Raw genomic sequence first — 17,776 nt, 5'->3', positions numbered from 1 at the left:
GGGATTAAAGTCATGCCTGCAGTGATACTGCTGTTGAGAATTTTCTGGACAAGACATTGTTCTGCAAATGATTCAAGGAACAAACCCCTCTGGCCCAGTGATGGTCGAGTTTTCTACGTTTGTTCTTTCATCTCCTGGGTTTCTTTGTACTGTCTGTGTTCTTGTGGTACAGTTGGGACACTTTTCATAATCCTTCTGGTTGCAAGGAGTACTAATTCCTTGTTTCCACATATAGCTGATTTTTTTTTTTTTTTTTTTTTTTAAAAAAAAGGGTGTTCAGGTCTTGCTGTAAATCATTGCTCTACCCTGAATAGTCTCCTTAAAAATAAGCTTGGTAGGTCTGAGCAGACATTGGCCTATGTCATTGCACACAGTGCTTGAGAACCAAGGTGAAGTTGCTGCTTCTGTTAGTCCTGCTGTTCGCCTCTCCCCAAAGTGAATGAGCTTCCCTACCTGTACGGGCCGAATCCTGCTTGCAGTCCCACCAAAATTACTTGGCACTGGAAGGCTGCAGTGATGTTGTGAAGGAAATGAGGTGCCGTGCACGGTCCCGTAGTGGGAATCCATGAAAGGCAGCCTGCCCTGGCTTTCCAGAATCACTACAGTCCAAGTGTGGTGGTTAAAAATATCTTCTCTTAAAATGAACTTCTTTCATGTGGAAATTTTGGAGACAAATTGGGAAACTCAGTGTGGGCTTTGTATCACTTGGGGAAGATGGGAAGTGGCCATACTCGAACTGTTTTCCTCTCACTCCTTTGATATGTCTGCAAGTCACGAGCTGCACAGAAGAGATGCCAGGAAAGTACAGCGAGAGGAAGAATGCTTGTGCTGGATGTCTGTGCTTGCATCCTGTGCAACTGAGTGCATGTGCTGCTAAGAAATTTGAACAAATGCTCTTTGCCTGGCAAAACCTCTTGACTAATGCAAGTGATGTGATACTGAATCACAGAGGACAATCCAGCAAGTTCAAAATAATACAAAATAATGACAGAAGTGAGCAGAACTGCGTTATCTACGGCGGCCATGCTTATGGAAACACTGTCATCCCTGATGATGGGATGGGCTGACCATGTTGATAGTTGATGTTCCTTTGGGCAAAGCTTCCACAACTGGAACAAGTTCTTGTTTTCTGTTCCACTTAGGGGTGGCTCTGCTCATTTCTTCTCTCCTTCCCCTCCCTCCCCAATGCCCTATTTATCCTCTTCCAAATAGAAATGGCATATGAAAGCCTCTCAAAGCAGACTGACAGCTGCCTGCTGAGGGGGTACTGCATGGTGTGTGCAGCTTGCAGTGAGCGCCCTACCAGGCCTTTCCTGCTGTGGACGTCAGAGCTGAGGGCTGAGCTCAGTGTCTTCAAACTCTATAGTGGCTGATCTCTTCCAGTTTGGTTGGCTGGTTTAAGAGCAGGTGATTAAGAAGATCAAGAAAGCTGCTGTGATCCTAAATACAGCATTTAATCTTAACCTGTGCCATGTCTTTACCCAGTTCTGGAAAGAATGGGGTTTAGGTCCTACAGAGGAACAGAAGACTTATAGATGATGCGTGCAGTCATTTCTACTGAAAGATCCGATCTTTGAGGAACACTCTTGAAACTCACAGGAGCAGTATGAATACTTGGGTTTCAAACCGTATCTAATAAGAAACAGCAACAGCTAAAGAGCAGCTAAAGAGACCTGGTAGTCTGCAGTAAAGCCCTTTACAGCTGGATTCTTGAAAGAAAATCCTTGAGGTTGGCATCCACTCTTGAGCACGCATGGTCAGCATAGATAGATTAAAAAAACCGCAGTGTCCCAGCACTTTGCTTGATAGTGTGTAAGGGTAGGCACATAGGAGACTTTTTTTTAATCCCCTTCTCTAAATGAAGTGCATTGTCTCTGAAAGCCCACGTTGTAGGAGGGGGAAGGGAAGAAGGATGGAAATTGGATTAAGTCACTGGGCTTCAGGCCTAAGCATTTCCTGCTTTGGATTTTTTTCTTTTTTTTTTTTTTTTTTTAAATATACCAGTGCTGCCTAGCTCACGTTCTGGGCTGTGCGAGTGTGCCCGGGTCCATGCCTGCGTGCCACAGGCAGCTCGGCCATGCCGTGTCGTGCCTTCAGGCAGTTCCAGGCCAGCAGGAGCATAGCTGAGCTCCCGCTGCAGAGCTGGCGATGGGGGAATGGTCTTGGCACAGGAATTTATACAGCACTTGGGCTTCAGCCAGGTAACGCAGGCAGTGCTTGCTTATCCCTGAGTTGTAGGAGCATTGAATTCATACTTGCTTTGTAACATGGGGTTTCTTTCCATTATCCAGTTTGCTGGAAAATTACCTTGTGAGGAGATTGTGTTTTAAGACTTTAATGGATGATACAGCTTTCTAACCAAGGAAATAAAGCTGCTTCTGAAATGCCTCGAGTCGAGGAGCCGCTGTTGGGCGGCCATGTGTGTGCTAGTCTGTTGTGGGGAAGGAATGTCTGGTGAAATTGTGCGGATCTGCCATGGGTGAGCTGGGCAAGCTGAGTGTGGATGCCAGCGATGCGGGACACCCCCCAGATTCTTCCACCTATCCTTTCAGTGTCCTTTGCCTCAATATTCCAATTAGTTATCTGATTCTTGTCCTTAAACAAAGTTAACTAATTGTTTTAACTATATCCAACTGGGAATAGTAGGAAGGAATAGACTTATAAAGTTGAAGACCTATTCCAGAGATGATTCCTTACACATTTTGCTGGTCTGGGATTTGGGACAAAGACCTGCATAGGCACTGATGCATCTGTGGTGGTTTTTTTTTTTTGAGAGCCCTGCAGGGGAATTTGCAGAATCCCCAGAAAGGAAATCCGCCCTTTCAGCGAGAATGCTCATTTGACAAGCTGCCAGTTCTGAGCTAAGCCTCATTTAATAAAGATTTAGTCTGTGGGGACCTGTCAGTGGAAACTGAATTTGGTGAGAGTGTCTCATTCTTTTCATCGCTGTAGTGCATAGAGGCTTTCAGCCAGCATTATGGAGAAACTAGGGATAAGAACATCCAATTTAGAGTACCCCCTTGCCTCTGGGAACGTTTCCTTGCTGTGTAAGATGGAGATTGCTGAGTTGGTAACAGCTAAGGGAATAAATGGATTGTTATTTGACTTCAACCCGATAGGACTCCAGTGTTCACTGGTGATTAGCACAGCTTAGATCTGCATTTGTGGGCAGAGAAAAAAAAAATCCAACCCAATTGTTAAGCAAATCCTTTCTACTCGGTGCTTTCCATCTCTCTTTGGTTTGTGGTATGAGGTGCTCTGATGAATTCTTCCCGTGTAACCTGTGGAAGGTGAGGTGTGCAGACATACCTGCGTGATCTGTTGCTCAGCCACGGCTCTCAAAACTCTGGCGATGATTGTCTTGTGTGTTGGTTACCGCAATAAACCAAGTATTAGCAAGGTCGTGTCTCTTTCGCCTCTGCGCTGGAGGCTTTGTGAATTGGACCAAATATAAAAACAGTGTTGAAAGACTTTAATTATGAAATAAGGGGTCAGAATGTTAGTATGGAGGAAATGATGATGAATCTTTAATCAACGTAGCCTTGTTCTCAGTCGTTGCCTGCACGAGGGCACTTGAGAAATTAATCTGAATTAACTGGAGGAATAAATTCAAAACAGATTAGTTAAACCACTTTAAATGCACTAAAGTGAATTAAACTACACTGAATTAAGGCCATTCTAGTTAAACTACATTAAACCCCTGTGTGAACACTCATTTGTAATTAAAGTGGCTTTAGTTCACAGCTCTAATACCAATTAACTGTGGAATGCCCTTGCCTATATAGGTAGCTTCTCAGCATTGAGAAAGCTAGTTTGTTTGTTTAACCGACTTGGTTAGATAGATTTGAGCTATCTAGGCATGCTAGGAGACGTTTCAATCATAAATTTGTTTTATTCTAATGTGTCTGTATTGTCTTAAGGAGATTAAAAAAAAAAAAAAGGCATGACATAATCCTTGGCACTTTGCCTTTTCCAGAAGGGAAAGCCAATAGCCAAAAAAAGCTAAAGGCAAAGTGTTGGCCTATATTGCTTGCTCCAGTGTGGACTTGCCCTAAATATTTATGTAGAAAAGCTACTGTGCTCCCTCACAGTGTGCATTCTCTGGGAGATGTCTGTGTAAGGAGATGAGATGGTAGAACTTGTCCTCCGTTTCCATGGTGCTCTTCCATGCTGCTGAGGGATCCCTCATGAAGGAGAATACATCTCGGTACCGTGGGAAAAGCCTCTTCCACAGCACGTTTCCCGCCCAGCCTTGCTCCTCCGCTGTGTTGAGTACAGTAATTGGCCTGGGGAAGGCCTTCCCCTGGGCAGAGGAGATAGGGATGGCTTAGTGCTGAGATCAGCAGTGGTTTCCACATCCTCCCCCCGCATTACGTTTGCCAATAGACACACGGTTGGCTGCGTTCCCTACCAAAGCCTGCATCCTTCTGTAGAGACTGTGGGATGAATGACATCCTGAGACACTTAAGTATCTCAACAAACACCACGTACAGTACTTCAGAAATGAAAATGGAGTCTCTGAACACAGCAGGTTTAGAACAAGTTGAGGGGGACAGAGTGTGTTCCTTCTGTTGCTAGCATTACAAAAAAACCCTGTTTGGTAGGACATAGTTATTTATCATCTATGAGTATTAGGCATGTCCTGAGGTCTACAAAAAAACAGTGTAGGAAGTAGCGTAGGCATGACGCTATCCCACAGCAGTTTCTTTTCTTGCTAAGAAGACTTCCGTCCTTCATGGAATAAATAAAGATGAGTGCTCTTTTGGCAGCGGCCCAGTTTGCTTCATTTGTTCTTCTGGGTGAATGTTTTTCTCTTCCCACACTCCTTTAACCTCTTCTCTCTGTTTTATTATCACAATTTCAGTTTGTTGCATGGAAATCCAGAAGGAACATTAGTTGCAGATTCAGTGGAAAGCTTTCTTTTGGCAAAAGCTAGCTTTAAGGTAAAACTATAAACAGTTCTCAATCTGGCAATGATTAAGACAGCTGTGGTGTTGAGATGCTCAAAAGCTGTAGCTGTTTTGTCCTGTGGGTTGAAATTGTGAAGTTTTAAGATGAAATAACTTTTTAACTATTGATGGAAGATTAAAGGTGAAACTGCATGCTTTTCAGGAACCACCCGAAGGCTTCAGATTTGCTCTAAAGTTTATTAATGAGGTTTAAATGGACTTTCTAAGTAGTAGTAAAATAGCAGTGCTATCCAGAAATAGCTATCGCCTGTTCCATGTGAAGAGCTGCTCATTACGCCATGCTGCTGTTAGTCCAGTTAAGGTCTAAAGAGTGTGGTAATTGCAAGTTGGATAGATTGAGATTGGTAAAACTGGTACTTAATAAATACATGGATTGTTTAGAGCCCTTGTGTATTTAGAATTAACTTTCTAAACCTGTTCTGCTGCCAGGACTTGTGCCAAGTAGCCTTCAAGGCAGAGAGGACGTGGTGGTATGAAGAAGGGACCCTAAGCCCAGGCTTCTCTGTACAACCGAGTGACGACCAAGCGGCACTTTAGGCAATGTTAAACCTTGGCACTTAATATGAATGTGACCCAGCGTGTACCTCCCGTGTTACAAGGCATCATGGCTTTTTGTTCTGAGGAAATACTCTCAAATGTATCTTGTACATCCCTTTTCTCCCGTTCCTATGTAGATCACTTCTGTTTGACCTAGTATATAGAATGGGATGGAGTATTGCATCCCTTAAGTGCAATTTCAACAGCTAAAACTAGCCTTCCAGGACCACAGTCCACACATATATTCAGGTAACTAATGATGTGGGTCACAGTTGGAACTTGCAAGCTGAAAGTGGCTGGGTTTTGTGGAAATTTTTTTATCCAGTAGGCAAGGCTGTTTGTACACTGGTTTAACTGAGCCACAGTAATATGAGGCTTGGTCTCGGAGACCAGGGATTGTGCAAACTGAAGGTTGATCTACAGATGTGTCCTGAAGTTTAACATTAGCACCTATGGGTACCCCCATACCACATGGAAGAGCTAATCAGCCCCTGGGTATTTTTGCATGGGATGTGTTTTGCTGTGCCCTGTGTTTCTTATTGTGATGATGCCCCTCTCTGCATGGGGACCTACGTGTTTTGTGCCCCTTTTTTGGCTGCTTATTCCAACTGAGAGAGTAAATGCTATGAATCCTGGCAACCATGCTGGAGTTGAGAAAGGCCGTTAACACTGCAGCATGCTGTCAAGCACCGTCCCTGCACAAGACCGAGTGTGTTCAGGTTTCTTGGTGCCTTTCTGAGCTAGCAATGCTGCTCATGGTGACTTGCCTGTGTACTGCTATCAACTTCTGGGCTGAAAGTGTTTCCTAATACTGTAACTTCGTCTCCTGCCAGTCTGGCTGATACCACTTGGATTTACACTCGTTTTCAGGGACTGCCCTGTCTCCACTTCTGCCATTAGTGTCAGCACAGTGGTAATATGTTGCTTCTCTAAGCTGTCTCCATTCTCCTGTAAGGGCAGTTCATGCATCACTTCCTAGAAAGGTTCTGATAGCTCAGCAAATGTTCAAAGACGAATTGATGCTCTTTTGTGGCAAAAGGCCCAGTGCATAACTTTACATTTACTTGGGATAACGTGGCCTTAGATAACTGAGTCCCAGATTTACTGTTGCAGGATAGAGTGAGGGTTTATCCAGCCTCAGCCCTGCTCTTTTAAATATTGGCATTTAATCCTGACAAGCAGGCACTGGCGTGTCTTTGGTTGCAACCAGGCTTTCACTGCCAGCCAGTCTCTGGGTCCTAAACTGACTCATCAGTCAGAAGGATTAATAACTGCTCTGCTGGATGATTTCACTTGTTGTCATGGCACATATCCGTTAATGGGAAACAAATATTCTCTGGAAAAATGACATGCAGATCGTGGTGTTGTGGCCAGCTAAGTCCTTTTGGCTGGATGCATAAATTAAAGCGTATACTGTGTCCGCAACTTCAGGTTGTTTGCTGCATGGCAGTCTTTTATTATGTTTTTCCTCTTTTTAGTATTTCCTTTTTTTCCTTTTAATGGGGGCTGTTCCCCTACATCTGGAGCTTTTTTCCTCTCTTTATTTCCTTTTTTCCTTTTATTGAGGGATGTTCCTCTACATCTGGAGCTGCAGTGTGAATTTCTTGCTGATAAAGAGTTGCTGGGAGGATGTTTTCAGCTGGGTTCATCTTTCTAGCAGTAATGCCTTTTAGCATTGCGGGAAGGTTGAGGGTGTGAAGAAAGAAGCGCAGGAAAGCTTTGCATTACAGCAGCCTGATGTCTTTAAAAAATAAAGAATATCCCTGAGGAGCTTTGGTATGCCAAATGTGTTAGTCAAATCAGTATTGAGTGCTCGTACATGGCAAGCCTTCAGAAGTGGGAGAACGTGGGGCTCCAAAGGCAGCTTCCCTCTCGAAGGCCCCTTTCTGCTCAGGAGCTCGAGCGGCGTGCACACCATCTGGCATGAGCCTGGGAAAGGGGGATAGGGCTTTTTCCCTTCCACCCCCACTCTTCTCCATTAAAGATCCCAAACTTCGCTTTCCATGGCAGGACTGGGTTTCTGCTGCTCAGTTGGGGAAAGCAGCGCCTGGAAACCCCCCCCGTGCCAGTGCGCTGGGTGGGCTTTGGGTGGGATTCTTAAGGCTGGGGAAGCAAACGGCGCACGGCTACATGGAGTATCTGTGATGCAGCAGTTAGGTTTAACTCGTGTAAATCTTGCTATGTATGGTGATGGGCCTTATGGTCTGTATACACTGACATTTGCTTGGCTGGAAAGTACGTTGGGTGGCTCGTATAGTTTGCCAGGATAACAACTCAGCAGGGAGCACCTATGGAGCAGACCTGGGGCGGGTAGGGGGAAGAAAAGCCTACAAAGAGCAAGTTACTGCCAGACTCTCTTAGAAATGGGCACAATTTCTTTGACCAGGAGGAGGTTATTGTTTCGATTGGAAGTGTATAAATGTTCTTTAAGGAATTTCTGCATGGGGAAGAAAAGAGATACAGATTTAAAAAAAAACACCCAAAACAACTCAAACCTTTGTTTTAGGCTTGCTGATACAGATTGATGTTTGCCTTTCCAGTACTGGGGCAGCACTAGGTGACTTAGGTCCTTTCCAGATATTTAAATCACTTGTAATAGGTTGGCATTTGTCACCACTGCCAAGGGTTTATCCAAATAAGCTTATAGGTAAAAGAACATCTTCTTTACTTCATTCGTTCGCTTGGGAAAGTGTGGCTGGATTTGGTGTTAGAATGGATTTTTTTTGTTATCACTAATTTATTTAACAAAATTGTTTTGCATTTTTGAGTTTCAGCCAGGGTTTTCTGAATGAAAATAAATTGGAATGGAGTTAAACACTTATTGCTTCCCTTTCGTGCCAGGAACATCTGACTAGAAATAGGTGTAACATAACTCAGCTTGTGACAGCTTCAAGCCAGTGTGTCTGCAGCATCCACATTAGCTTTGTTGTACCTATATATGTGGATGGTATATGGAGGGGTTTAGCATTTATTCTAGGTCTACTGTGAACAGAAGCATTGCACGGGGGTTCATTTTTTTTAAATCAATCTCATGCATGTATAATAAATTCCACCCCCTTTCAAACCCACTCATGCGCTTGGTTTTCTAATGAATAAGCCTGCATATTTATTCATGAAGATTAAAGAACTGTACAGATAGAGGCAGCTGGCTGAACTATTTTTTTTCCTTTAAATCTGCTGACCTCTGAGGGGTAAAGAGGAAACCCTCCCTGATTCAGTTAGGCTGTTTGCAGACTGACAAAATGGCCCAGCTGTTTACTACTTAGGTACAGAAAGTTGTTTCATTGAGTGGGGTGCAGAGAGGGGAGAAAACGGGGCTAAAAATCTCCAGTTAATAGTTAAAAAACATAAAAGAAAACCCACAAAAAACCTGTTTTCAAGGTATGCCTTCAGCACTGCCTTGCTGCAGAACCCTCAAACGCCTGGGCCCGGATTCACATCCCCCGCTGTGGCTGTGCCATGGCCAGCTGTGACGCCTGTCTCTTTTCTGCAGGCCCTGTTGCTGTTGGGCGGCATCGCGCTCTCCTGCCTTGCTCTGGACCTGCTCTTCCTCTTGTTCTACTCGTTTTGGCTGTGTTGCCGCCATCGGAAGAGCGAAGAACATCTAAATGCTGACTGCTGCTGTACGGCGTGGTGTGTCATCATTGCAACCCTGGTGTGCAGGTACGGTCGATGCCTGAAAGGGATCTTCCCTGTTACTTGGGGTGGGGTATCCTGGGCATGCATTTTCATGCTCGGTATGCTGTGTCTGTAGCTAGTGAATGTTGGTGGTAATACCTCTTTCCACTTGGTATATATGTTTTAAATATCTGTAATGTATTTTCTTCCTTTCTACTACTTGCTGAACTGCCTAATGGTTAGAGCAATGTGAAAAGGAACAGCTAATGTCCTGCTCTTTGCTACTTTGCAAGTGGTAACTCGAGGACACTGCATCCTAGGGAGCTTGTTACTTAAATAGGAAGGATACACTTGAAATATTTACCAGGTCTGGATGGAAGTTTCCTAGAATCTGGTGTCCAGAAAGAATGACTACGTGGGAGAGCAGATCATGAAGAAAAAGGCATAGGTGATTCTTTTGGGTTTGGAGGTACTGGTGTTTGACTGGAGTGGACGTTCAGATTTTGGAGATTGTGTAAGACACTGCTGCATTTCATTATATGTACTAATGAGCCATCTCCAAGGGTTGCTAGTAATCATGCTAGTGTAAGCAATGTTTTGTGTTATGACTGAGCAATAGAAGATTTTGGAGGTTAGGTGAAAAGAAAGGTTGCTGAAAAACAAGAAAAATTAAGTAATTAGTGGAAAACGTGCAGAAGAAGTTAAAAGGAGAGAATTTACATTTTGTTTGTTTTCTGGGTTTTTCCTGGTTTTTGTGATCAACACATATGAGGATCCCGTTTCCTAGAATGTTAATGATGGGGCATCTCAAAGGAGGGACATGTTTGGGAACTTGTGGAAGGAGCCTTGGACTGACTCTGTATTGACTTGGGCAGAGTGAATACTCTGAGCTCTAAGGATGTGTGATGTGTGCCCTGGGATTGAGCACTGTGTTTCTTAGCAATTCCAGGCATCATCTGCTCTTGCCCAAGACTCCAGGTGGTCTTAGTTGCCTCTCCGCGGGGCTGGCAGGTCTGGGAGTAGTCCTCTATTCAGAAAGGAGATAACAATGAGACAACAGTATTTTGCAGTGCCTTGTGGTTTGATTTTTGTATTAGCCTGATGATAGGTGGTGGATCTGGTATGTGATCTTTCTGGAGGCGAGCATGTTCCTTGAAGACCAGGCTTAGCTGTTCAAGGGCTAGATTGTGCTGCTAATGCCATTTGTGTATTTGCTTTTTTGAGGCACATACTGAAGAGAACAGAAAACCCCTGAAGTATTGGAATGAACACCGCAGAGCAGACATTGTGTTGTGTGTTTAGAAGCTGGGGATGGATTTGCCTGTAGAGGCAGGGGCTCAGTGTTGAGGAGTAGCGCTGGTGCACTAGCCAGTATTGCAGGGAGCTCTTCCGTACTTTCCTGACTGCAAATAGGTGCCTAGAATGGAAAGGCAAACCAGAGAACAACTTGGAAAGAAGAATTCTCAGCCTCATTGACCTTGCTTTTTAGTGATCTCGGGAGCTTCAGGTGCATCCATTCCAATCTACTGAAAGTGCTGTGGTCCTAACCCTTGCTTACAGAAGCTCCAGCTGATGCTATTTATAGTTGTGCTGCTGCTACAGGCTGTTGTTCGCTATTGTTATGCAGCATATGTGTCCAAAGCAGCTGCTGCAGAGTGTAGTAGTTGGGTTTGGTTTTAATTGTAGGAAGGGTGAGAAGAGGTATTCTGCACATCTCCCAGAGTGTGTGTGAGAACTTAAACCTGAAAAGTCAGCGTATGAATTCTAGTAAACCTGATGCGACTCCTAGTCAAGTGCACAAGCTGGAAAACTGCTTACGTTTCCTCAAAATCTGAACCATTGGTTCTCCTTGGTATACCATTTGCTTTTGCAAGTATTAAATGCAGGAGTATCCTTAAAAATAAGATTCTGCCTGAATCTACAGTGATATTTGTCTTGACTTTTTAGAATTAAGTTTTAAATTTCCACCCTGAAGTTGGCACGCTTGAGCGGTAACAGGTTGGTACCGTCCATGGTGAGTGAAGATGCTGTGTGAGTGCTGCTGCTCTCCTGCAAAGCCCAAATCGGTTTTCTGCCTCTCTTAAAGCAGCTGGATGCGACAGTGCCCTTGAACCGGTGCCTGTTGGTGCTCTGCACCCAGCGTCCAGCTGGGCATGCACATGCGGCTTCTGACTGTCCTAGCAGGAAGTCCCAGTTGGGTACACACAGTTAGATTAGTCCACTCGATAGATCCTGTCCTGGCTGTGTGTTATGTGTGACAGAAGTGCCAGGCTGGCAGATGCTGTTACATTTCAGCGTGGTGGGGAGTAAGGCTGCTCAGAGTGCCTGTCTGATAGCAGGCTGACCTGGGAGGCAGATTGCACCGTGGTCTGCAAAGGGAAAGAAGTAGCTTGGATGCTGAAGCAGCGAGAGGTTCCATGCAGCAGCTGGTGTGGTCTGTCCGAGTATGAAGTAGGCTGTTGCACTCCTAGCTGAGAGCTAGTTAATTCTGGTTAAGTCCAGCCATGCCTCGTAGATGCTTATCTAGGTAGTCCTTAATCCCAGAGGGCTGTTTGCGCTCTGAAACCTGCTGAGTGCTGTAGATCAGTGTTTCCTAATGAATTGAGATTTCCTGCTGAGCAAAAGGGAGAACGCGGAGCCAGCAGGAAGGCGTAACTGGTTAACAGGAACTCGCCAACAAAATGTCTCTCTAAGAGTCTTCCCTGTTGCTCTAGCCACAGAGCTGCAGGAATGATTCACCTAGATTATTCCTCTAATACTTGGTTCATTCCTAGTCCTTATCAATTTTGATCCATTTCTGTGTGTGGGGAGTTGTTGTATAAATAATCTTATCCACCAGTTAGGTGACCCTAAATCTCCCAGAAGGGAGCTCAGCTCCGAAGGTGGGTAGGAATCTCCATGGAGAGGATATCTGAACGAAATGGGTGCAAATAGATGGTGAAAACTTGCGTTCTCAAGTGCCAGTAATAGCACTTTTGCTTGGTGCGAAAGTGCAAGGTGGTAATTAGACAGACAAATTAACATTCCTCCTGAGAACATGAAATCTAAAAAGGTCTCTCCTTATGAAGTTACTGTAATTAAAGATGACTTGGTGTAGTTAGGTTATTCATTTCTAAGGATGTGATGGGAATGGCTAGTGTTCAGCTCTTCAGACTGGTGGCTGGGTACCCAGAGGGGTTTTCACTGTGCACGCGTGGGTGTTACAACGGGAGGATCTCTCCACCAGAAGGCATGTATATGCTCTCTGTGTCGGATTAACGCTCTGCTGTACGTGTGTACCTTACATAATCTGTAGAACGTGGGGTTTTTTGTGGGTTGTATTGCAACCCAATTTGGACTTATACTTGAGTTTTCTGGTTCTTTATCAGCGATGTCCTAAGCCCATGAGACTCTTGCATGCAAACGACAGGAAAGCTATTGTCCAGACTTGAGTTTCTTGGCTCTTGCAGAAAAGTGATACTGAAGCATGTGTACGCAGCCTGCAGTACTTTAAATCATACTGTTGTATCTGTAGGTATACATAGAAATCGTGGCATGCTGCTCTTCTGTCTTGTGTCATATAACTCTTTGAAGAGCTGGTATAGCGTACTGTCTCTCTTGTGTGTTTCTGTGGGTGTGCACTGGTGATGATAGTGTGAAGCTCGGGAGTACAGTATCTTCTTGACTTGACATAAGTGGGTTTCCTAAAACTTACCAAAACAAATGAATGGCCAAATGGCTTTTTAAATGCAGTACTGAACAGCAGGAGCAACTTTTTAAATGTCCTGTAAGAGCCTGGTAGAATGAATAAAAGTATTTTTAAAAAATATATCAAAAATATGAGTGAGAAAGAAGGCAAGGGAGAGGTGGGGCTGGGGGAAGTGGCAGGCGACTGACAAAGGTAGGTTTGGGAGGAAGAAGTGAGAGTGGGAGGGTGTGGATTCGGGAGGAGAGGTGTGTGTGTGCTGGGGAGGGGAGTGCAACAGAAGCAGGAATAGCAGAAGTGGAGATGACTTTCCTATTGAAGCGTTGAAAATGCGTTGGAGTATCTTCCAGAGGGTGCTAGGGTGGAAAAGAGCTGTGTCACTCAGGAGTGCTGTTCTTGTATCCACTCTGCATGACAGAAAAGCAGGCTTCCCCATTGGGTGGTGATTTTTGTCACCCTGTGCTTGGAGATGGATCTGCTGTATCTTAGGCTACTGAGCCTCCCGGGGTTTGTGCAAGAAGCCATGTGATTTGTCCTGACCTCAAGGACTTACATTCTTGGGTTAAGATGAGTTGATCTATTTTTACTTTAAAAGAATGAGCTTAAGGAGAAGGAGCCCCTCTGTTTCCCTTTAATCAAATAAAAGGTAGTTTAAAAACTAGTGCGAATCTGTAAATCTGCTTTAAACAATAGCAACTTACACCAGTGTGTGTAGGCAGGGATTTGAAATAACTGTTGGATTTAGATGAAGCCCCATGCAAACAGAAAACTGAACAGCAGCCGTTCTCTCCTCCTCTTTGCCCACTGGCAGCTCCCCTGCAGCTTTGCCCCCTCCGCAGTCGCAGCGTGGGTCTGGGCAGCTGCCCCAGCCTGGGCTTCTGGGCTGCAGGGATGGTTTCCCTCCCTCTCTAGTGTGACAGAAAGGGGAGCTGCCACAAAACCATACAGCACGCTCCTGCGAGGAGGAGTGGCTGTGTAAGTGGCCCTTGCTAGCATAGGGGGTGAGTGCAGACCTGGCTTTTGCTGTGCAGTAATGGAATAGTTAATGCTTTATGTGTAGTTTCCAGTGAACATGGGATACGCATGTCTAGTGGAATTTGTTACTTGAATTAAATGGCTTTTATCCCAATTCCTGTTGCTCTAATGTTTTCTTTCAGGAGTAGTGGCTGTGCCTAGAGGGTTAAGGGCAGTCGAGGCTGTGGTCTGTGCAGGGCTGGGTAGGAAGCCTGTGGACGGCTGCTGGGGTAGTTCTGCCTTGAACAGCCTGATGAGCTGCAGGTCACTTGCCTGTAGTTGCTAGCACTTCGTAAATGGTACCTTTTGAGTAAACTGGCTGATGTACCAAGCTGTGCTGCATCTTTCAGGACAAGATGACTGCTGCTGCTTCAGAGTGCTGCTTGAGTCTTTTCCACCAAAACAGTGCTGCTGTGCTGGGAATACTGCAAGCCAAGCAGCAGGTTTGGGGCGCTTACCAAGCCTTTGCTGAAAGAATAGGCTTCTACTAGCTGTAACAGGCTGAATGAATAATCACTCACCAATTAAAGGAGTTAGATCTGCATATTCAGTGTCAAGAATGTTCTGGAATTTATTTGGTGTCTAGAGTAGAAACAACTGTTAAAGTTTTCTGCTGCTCAAGAGACTGAAAGAGTCTGTCTGAATTTGTTTGCTCTGGTAAGACAAGGGGAAAGCCAGAGGTTTGTAATTGCTGCAGTAGGATGTTGAGTTGCCTTATCCTGGACATAGCTCTGCCTCTGTAATCTCTCTAGTTCAGGGGAAGGTGTACATGTCTTTTTTTTTTTTTTAATCACTTCCACCCCTGTGCATCCTAGGCAAGTATTATCAAGCTCTGATAATATCTGCAACTGGGGAGGAATGCAGAGGGCTTTTATCTGTTTAATTATCATCATTGTTAGTGTTAGGAAAATGTTTTAGCAATGGTGCTCATGAAGAAAGAGGCTGATTTTTTTGTATTAACACTAAATATTAAGAATTACATACTGCTACCTATTTCTGTATATGATGTGGGCTGCCTGCTGTCCCTGGAAGTCTCTTCAGCTGAGGCTTTTATGGGCCAAGCTCTCTATAATTGATGGAGATTCAATTGTTGGAGAAATGATGAGGCTGACACAGATTTTCATGGTAGATCCACTTCCAGTGCATGGTTTTTGCTGCCATTTTCGTATGTGTGAGGAGAAAGTAGAAATGCAGCCAGGTGAATGATGATGTCCTGCTCACTCTTTCTGAAGTGGATGAGCCCAGGAAAGGAGGGGCAGATGCTGTCTTCCCGCAGGAGTGGAGCAAGAACAGAAACAGCAGGCTGACGTATGTGCCACAGCAGATCTGTGCAAGGGTCTGTTATCTAGACGAAGCCCACTCCGGCCTGCCTGCTGGGGTTGATTTCCCAGCCGGGTAGTGATGATGGTGAAGAATGCCAAATGTCCCTTAGTGACCCTTCATGTTAAATAAAGGCACTGCACTTCCTTGTTCTGAAAGCTGTAGTTTGGCTTGTTTCCTTCTGCTTTTATTCCTCTTTCAAACCAGCTCTGCGATGGCAGGGCTATAGCCCAAGCACAAAGTTGTTCTGAAGAAACTAAACGTTTCAACCAGAATAACTTCAGATTCACACCAAAACTACCACCACCTTCCTTTCCACTACAACAAACACAACCTTGGTGTCTGCAGAGTCTTCCCAGAAACGATCCTAGGTGCTCTGAAATTAAATATGACACAAGAATAGGAAATCTGTATCTTGGTAATGTTTGTTTGCCCTGAGTTTTGTTGTGTGACCCCTTCACAAGTTCTTTCCTCCTCTATTATTAGGAAAAATGGGCTTGGGAGGAACTGTGAGTTCCTGCAGCGATGTCTTAATAGAAGAGCTATTGCTGACTTGCATGAGATAATCTCCTTGTTGCCACTCATTTACAGGGTCTTCCTCCTTTAAGTGAGGTTTAAGCTAATACAGTTTACTTTGTAATTGGGGCAGACTGATACGTGTGGACAGTTGTGGCAAATCAGCTGATAGGTGGTAATTTGCTAAGCAGCTGGAGTTGAATTGTGTCTGCAAGCTTGAAATTCACTTGCTTTAATAATAAATAAGCCTTTTGTCCCAGTAAGTTATTAAGACCTGCTTCCCAGTACTCTTAAATCAGTGCAGCACAAATGCTTCTAATGGGAAGATAAATCAAGATAGATGATGTTCATAGGTATTTCACAATGTAGAGAAGAGGGCATGGATAATGTGTCTAGGGGAACCACCGCCTTGGGCAAACAGTCAATACAAGCTCTTCGTGTCCTGCTTTTAAAAAATGTAACGAAACAATCTGTATTTCACATCCAGAGAAGGCATGCGTCTCCTGACATAGCAATGGTAGCTCTTGCAGGAGCCACTGGAGAGCTGCTCGGCTGGATGGATTTCTGGTTGTCCATGGCTAGGTCTGCACTCGCTAACAGATTTTCATTATTGTACCATAAACGGAACATACGTATTGAGAAGGGATGGTGTTCCGCTGCTCATCATATGGATACTGTACAGAGAATTGGTGGCTGTGTGGAAAACACAGGTGAATGTTTACAGGTGGATTTTTTTGGTGGTGGTTGAGGATTATTATTACCCCAGCTACCTTTTGTGAGGCATACGGCCTCCCTTTCTGTGGAAAGTGCCGATGTGACTACCAAGGACCCTGCAGCAGTAAGCCGTGCGTTGTATGGCTTTACCCTTTTCTTGCTTCCTTCCTCTGCAGTGCTGGAATTGCTGTTGGCTTCTATGGGAATGGAGAGACCAGTGACGGCATTCACCGGCTGACGTACTCGCTGCGCCATGCAAACCGCACTGTGGCGGGTGTCCAGGACCGGGTAAGCACAGACTTGCTCAGCACCTCTTCTCTCAAATCTGCCTGTGCCTGTGGATCTTCCTTATTTTTTGTTAGTTTCTGGGCTTACAGACGTGCTAAAACTTCCATTAATGGAGTGGTGATTTCTTCAGCTCTTCTAAAAATATCAAAGCAAACACAGCTTGTTAAATGAAGTCTTCTCTTTGCTAGGTTTAAAAACAGCTTCTGATCAGCTCTCTTCCACACCCGGTGCAGGCGGCAGGCCAAACCAGCCAAGTCTCTTAGTAAAATGTATCATTTTAGTATAGTCGGTTGTTCCTGTGCTACCTCTAATTTCATAGTATCATACTGCAACCCTGATGGCTGCAAAATGTGTACATGTGTTAAAGGCTCAGCTGAGATGCCATCGTTGCACTACTTGCAAGCTATCTACTTTATAGATGCTTATAAGTTGCTTTTGAAGGGTAAGCAGTCTGAGCCTTGTAAGACAGAGGTCTGGTAATCTGGAAGCTGTAAATGACTTACTAGTAAGAATGAATCCTCTTCTACTTTCTTGATTTCCTGTCCTTTAATTATTTTTGTCCTTTTTTCCTTTTTTCTTTGCTATACTGTAGGTACTAGATACTGCAGTGGCCCTGAACCAAACAGTGGAACCAAACTTGCTCATCCTGGAGGAGATGTTCACAAAGCAAACAGACTACCTGCATGTTATCCAGAAACTGCAAGGTCTCTTGGATGATCTGGTCAGGCAAACAACTGAGATCCCCTTTTGGAAGAATGAAGAGCTGTCTCTGGAGGAGCTGGCAATTCAGATTGACCTCTATGACTGGTACAGGTGTGTAGCATGCTGTAGTGTAGTGGTTGTAGCACCTGTTTTGCAGCAAGGATGTGTGTGTTCTGGGTGGCTGAGCCAAAGGCTCTGTATGTTACTGCAGGTGCTCTTGGCCCACCCAAGCTGATTTGTTTCTTACAGCAAAATTGCATTCGGTTGAAATCAAAATGCATTACAACAACTTTTTTCTTAACTATGTTTATTACCAGCTGAAGGGAAACTTACTCTCAATGTACAAAATTGGTAGCTTGTGTTCTAACACTGGGGAAAAAAACAGCCACAGAGATAGCTACTATTGTGTCGT

The 17,776-nt window shown here is 44.5% G+C and overlaps 1 protein-coding gene across 2 annotated transcripts in view; it reads left to right on the top strand.

Annotated features, from left to right (window-relative positions):
- The window catches only part of TTYH3 (tweety family member 3), a 78,719-nt gene that overhangs the window by 30,567 nt on the left and 30,376 nt on the right, over positions 1-17,776 (top strand). For both annotated transcript variants that reach the window (XM_075436136.1, XM_075436135.1), the window contains exons 2-4: positions 9,001-9,170; positions 16,551-16,662; positions 17,255-17,475. In XM_075436136.1, coding sequence (XP_075292251.1) covers positions 9,001-9,170; positions 16,551-16,662; positions 17,255-17,475 — 503 coding nt within the window. The remainder of the gene's footprint in view (positions 1-9,000; positions 9,171-16,550; positions 16,663-17,254; positions 17,476-17,776) is intronic.

This window comes from Opisthocomus hoazin, chromosome 15 (genome assembly GCF_030867145.1).
Source record: "Opisthocomus hoazin isolate bOpiHoa1 chromosome 15, bOpiHoa1.hap1, whole genome shotgun sequence".
NCBI lineage: Eukaryota > Metazoa > Chordata > Aves > Opisthocomiformes > Opisthocomidae > Opisthocomus > Opisthocomus hoazin.
The sequence above is the reverse complement of the archived record's forward strand: the minus strand, read 5'-3'. Positions and strand labels throughout refer to the sequence as shown.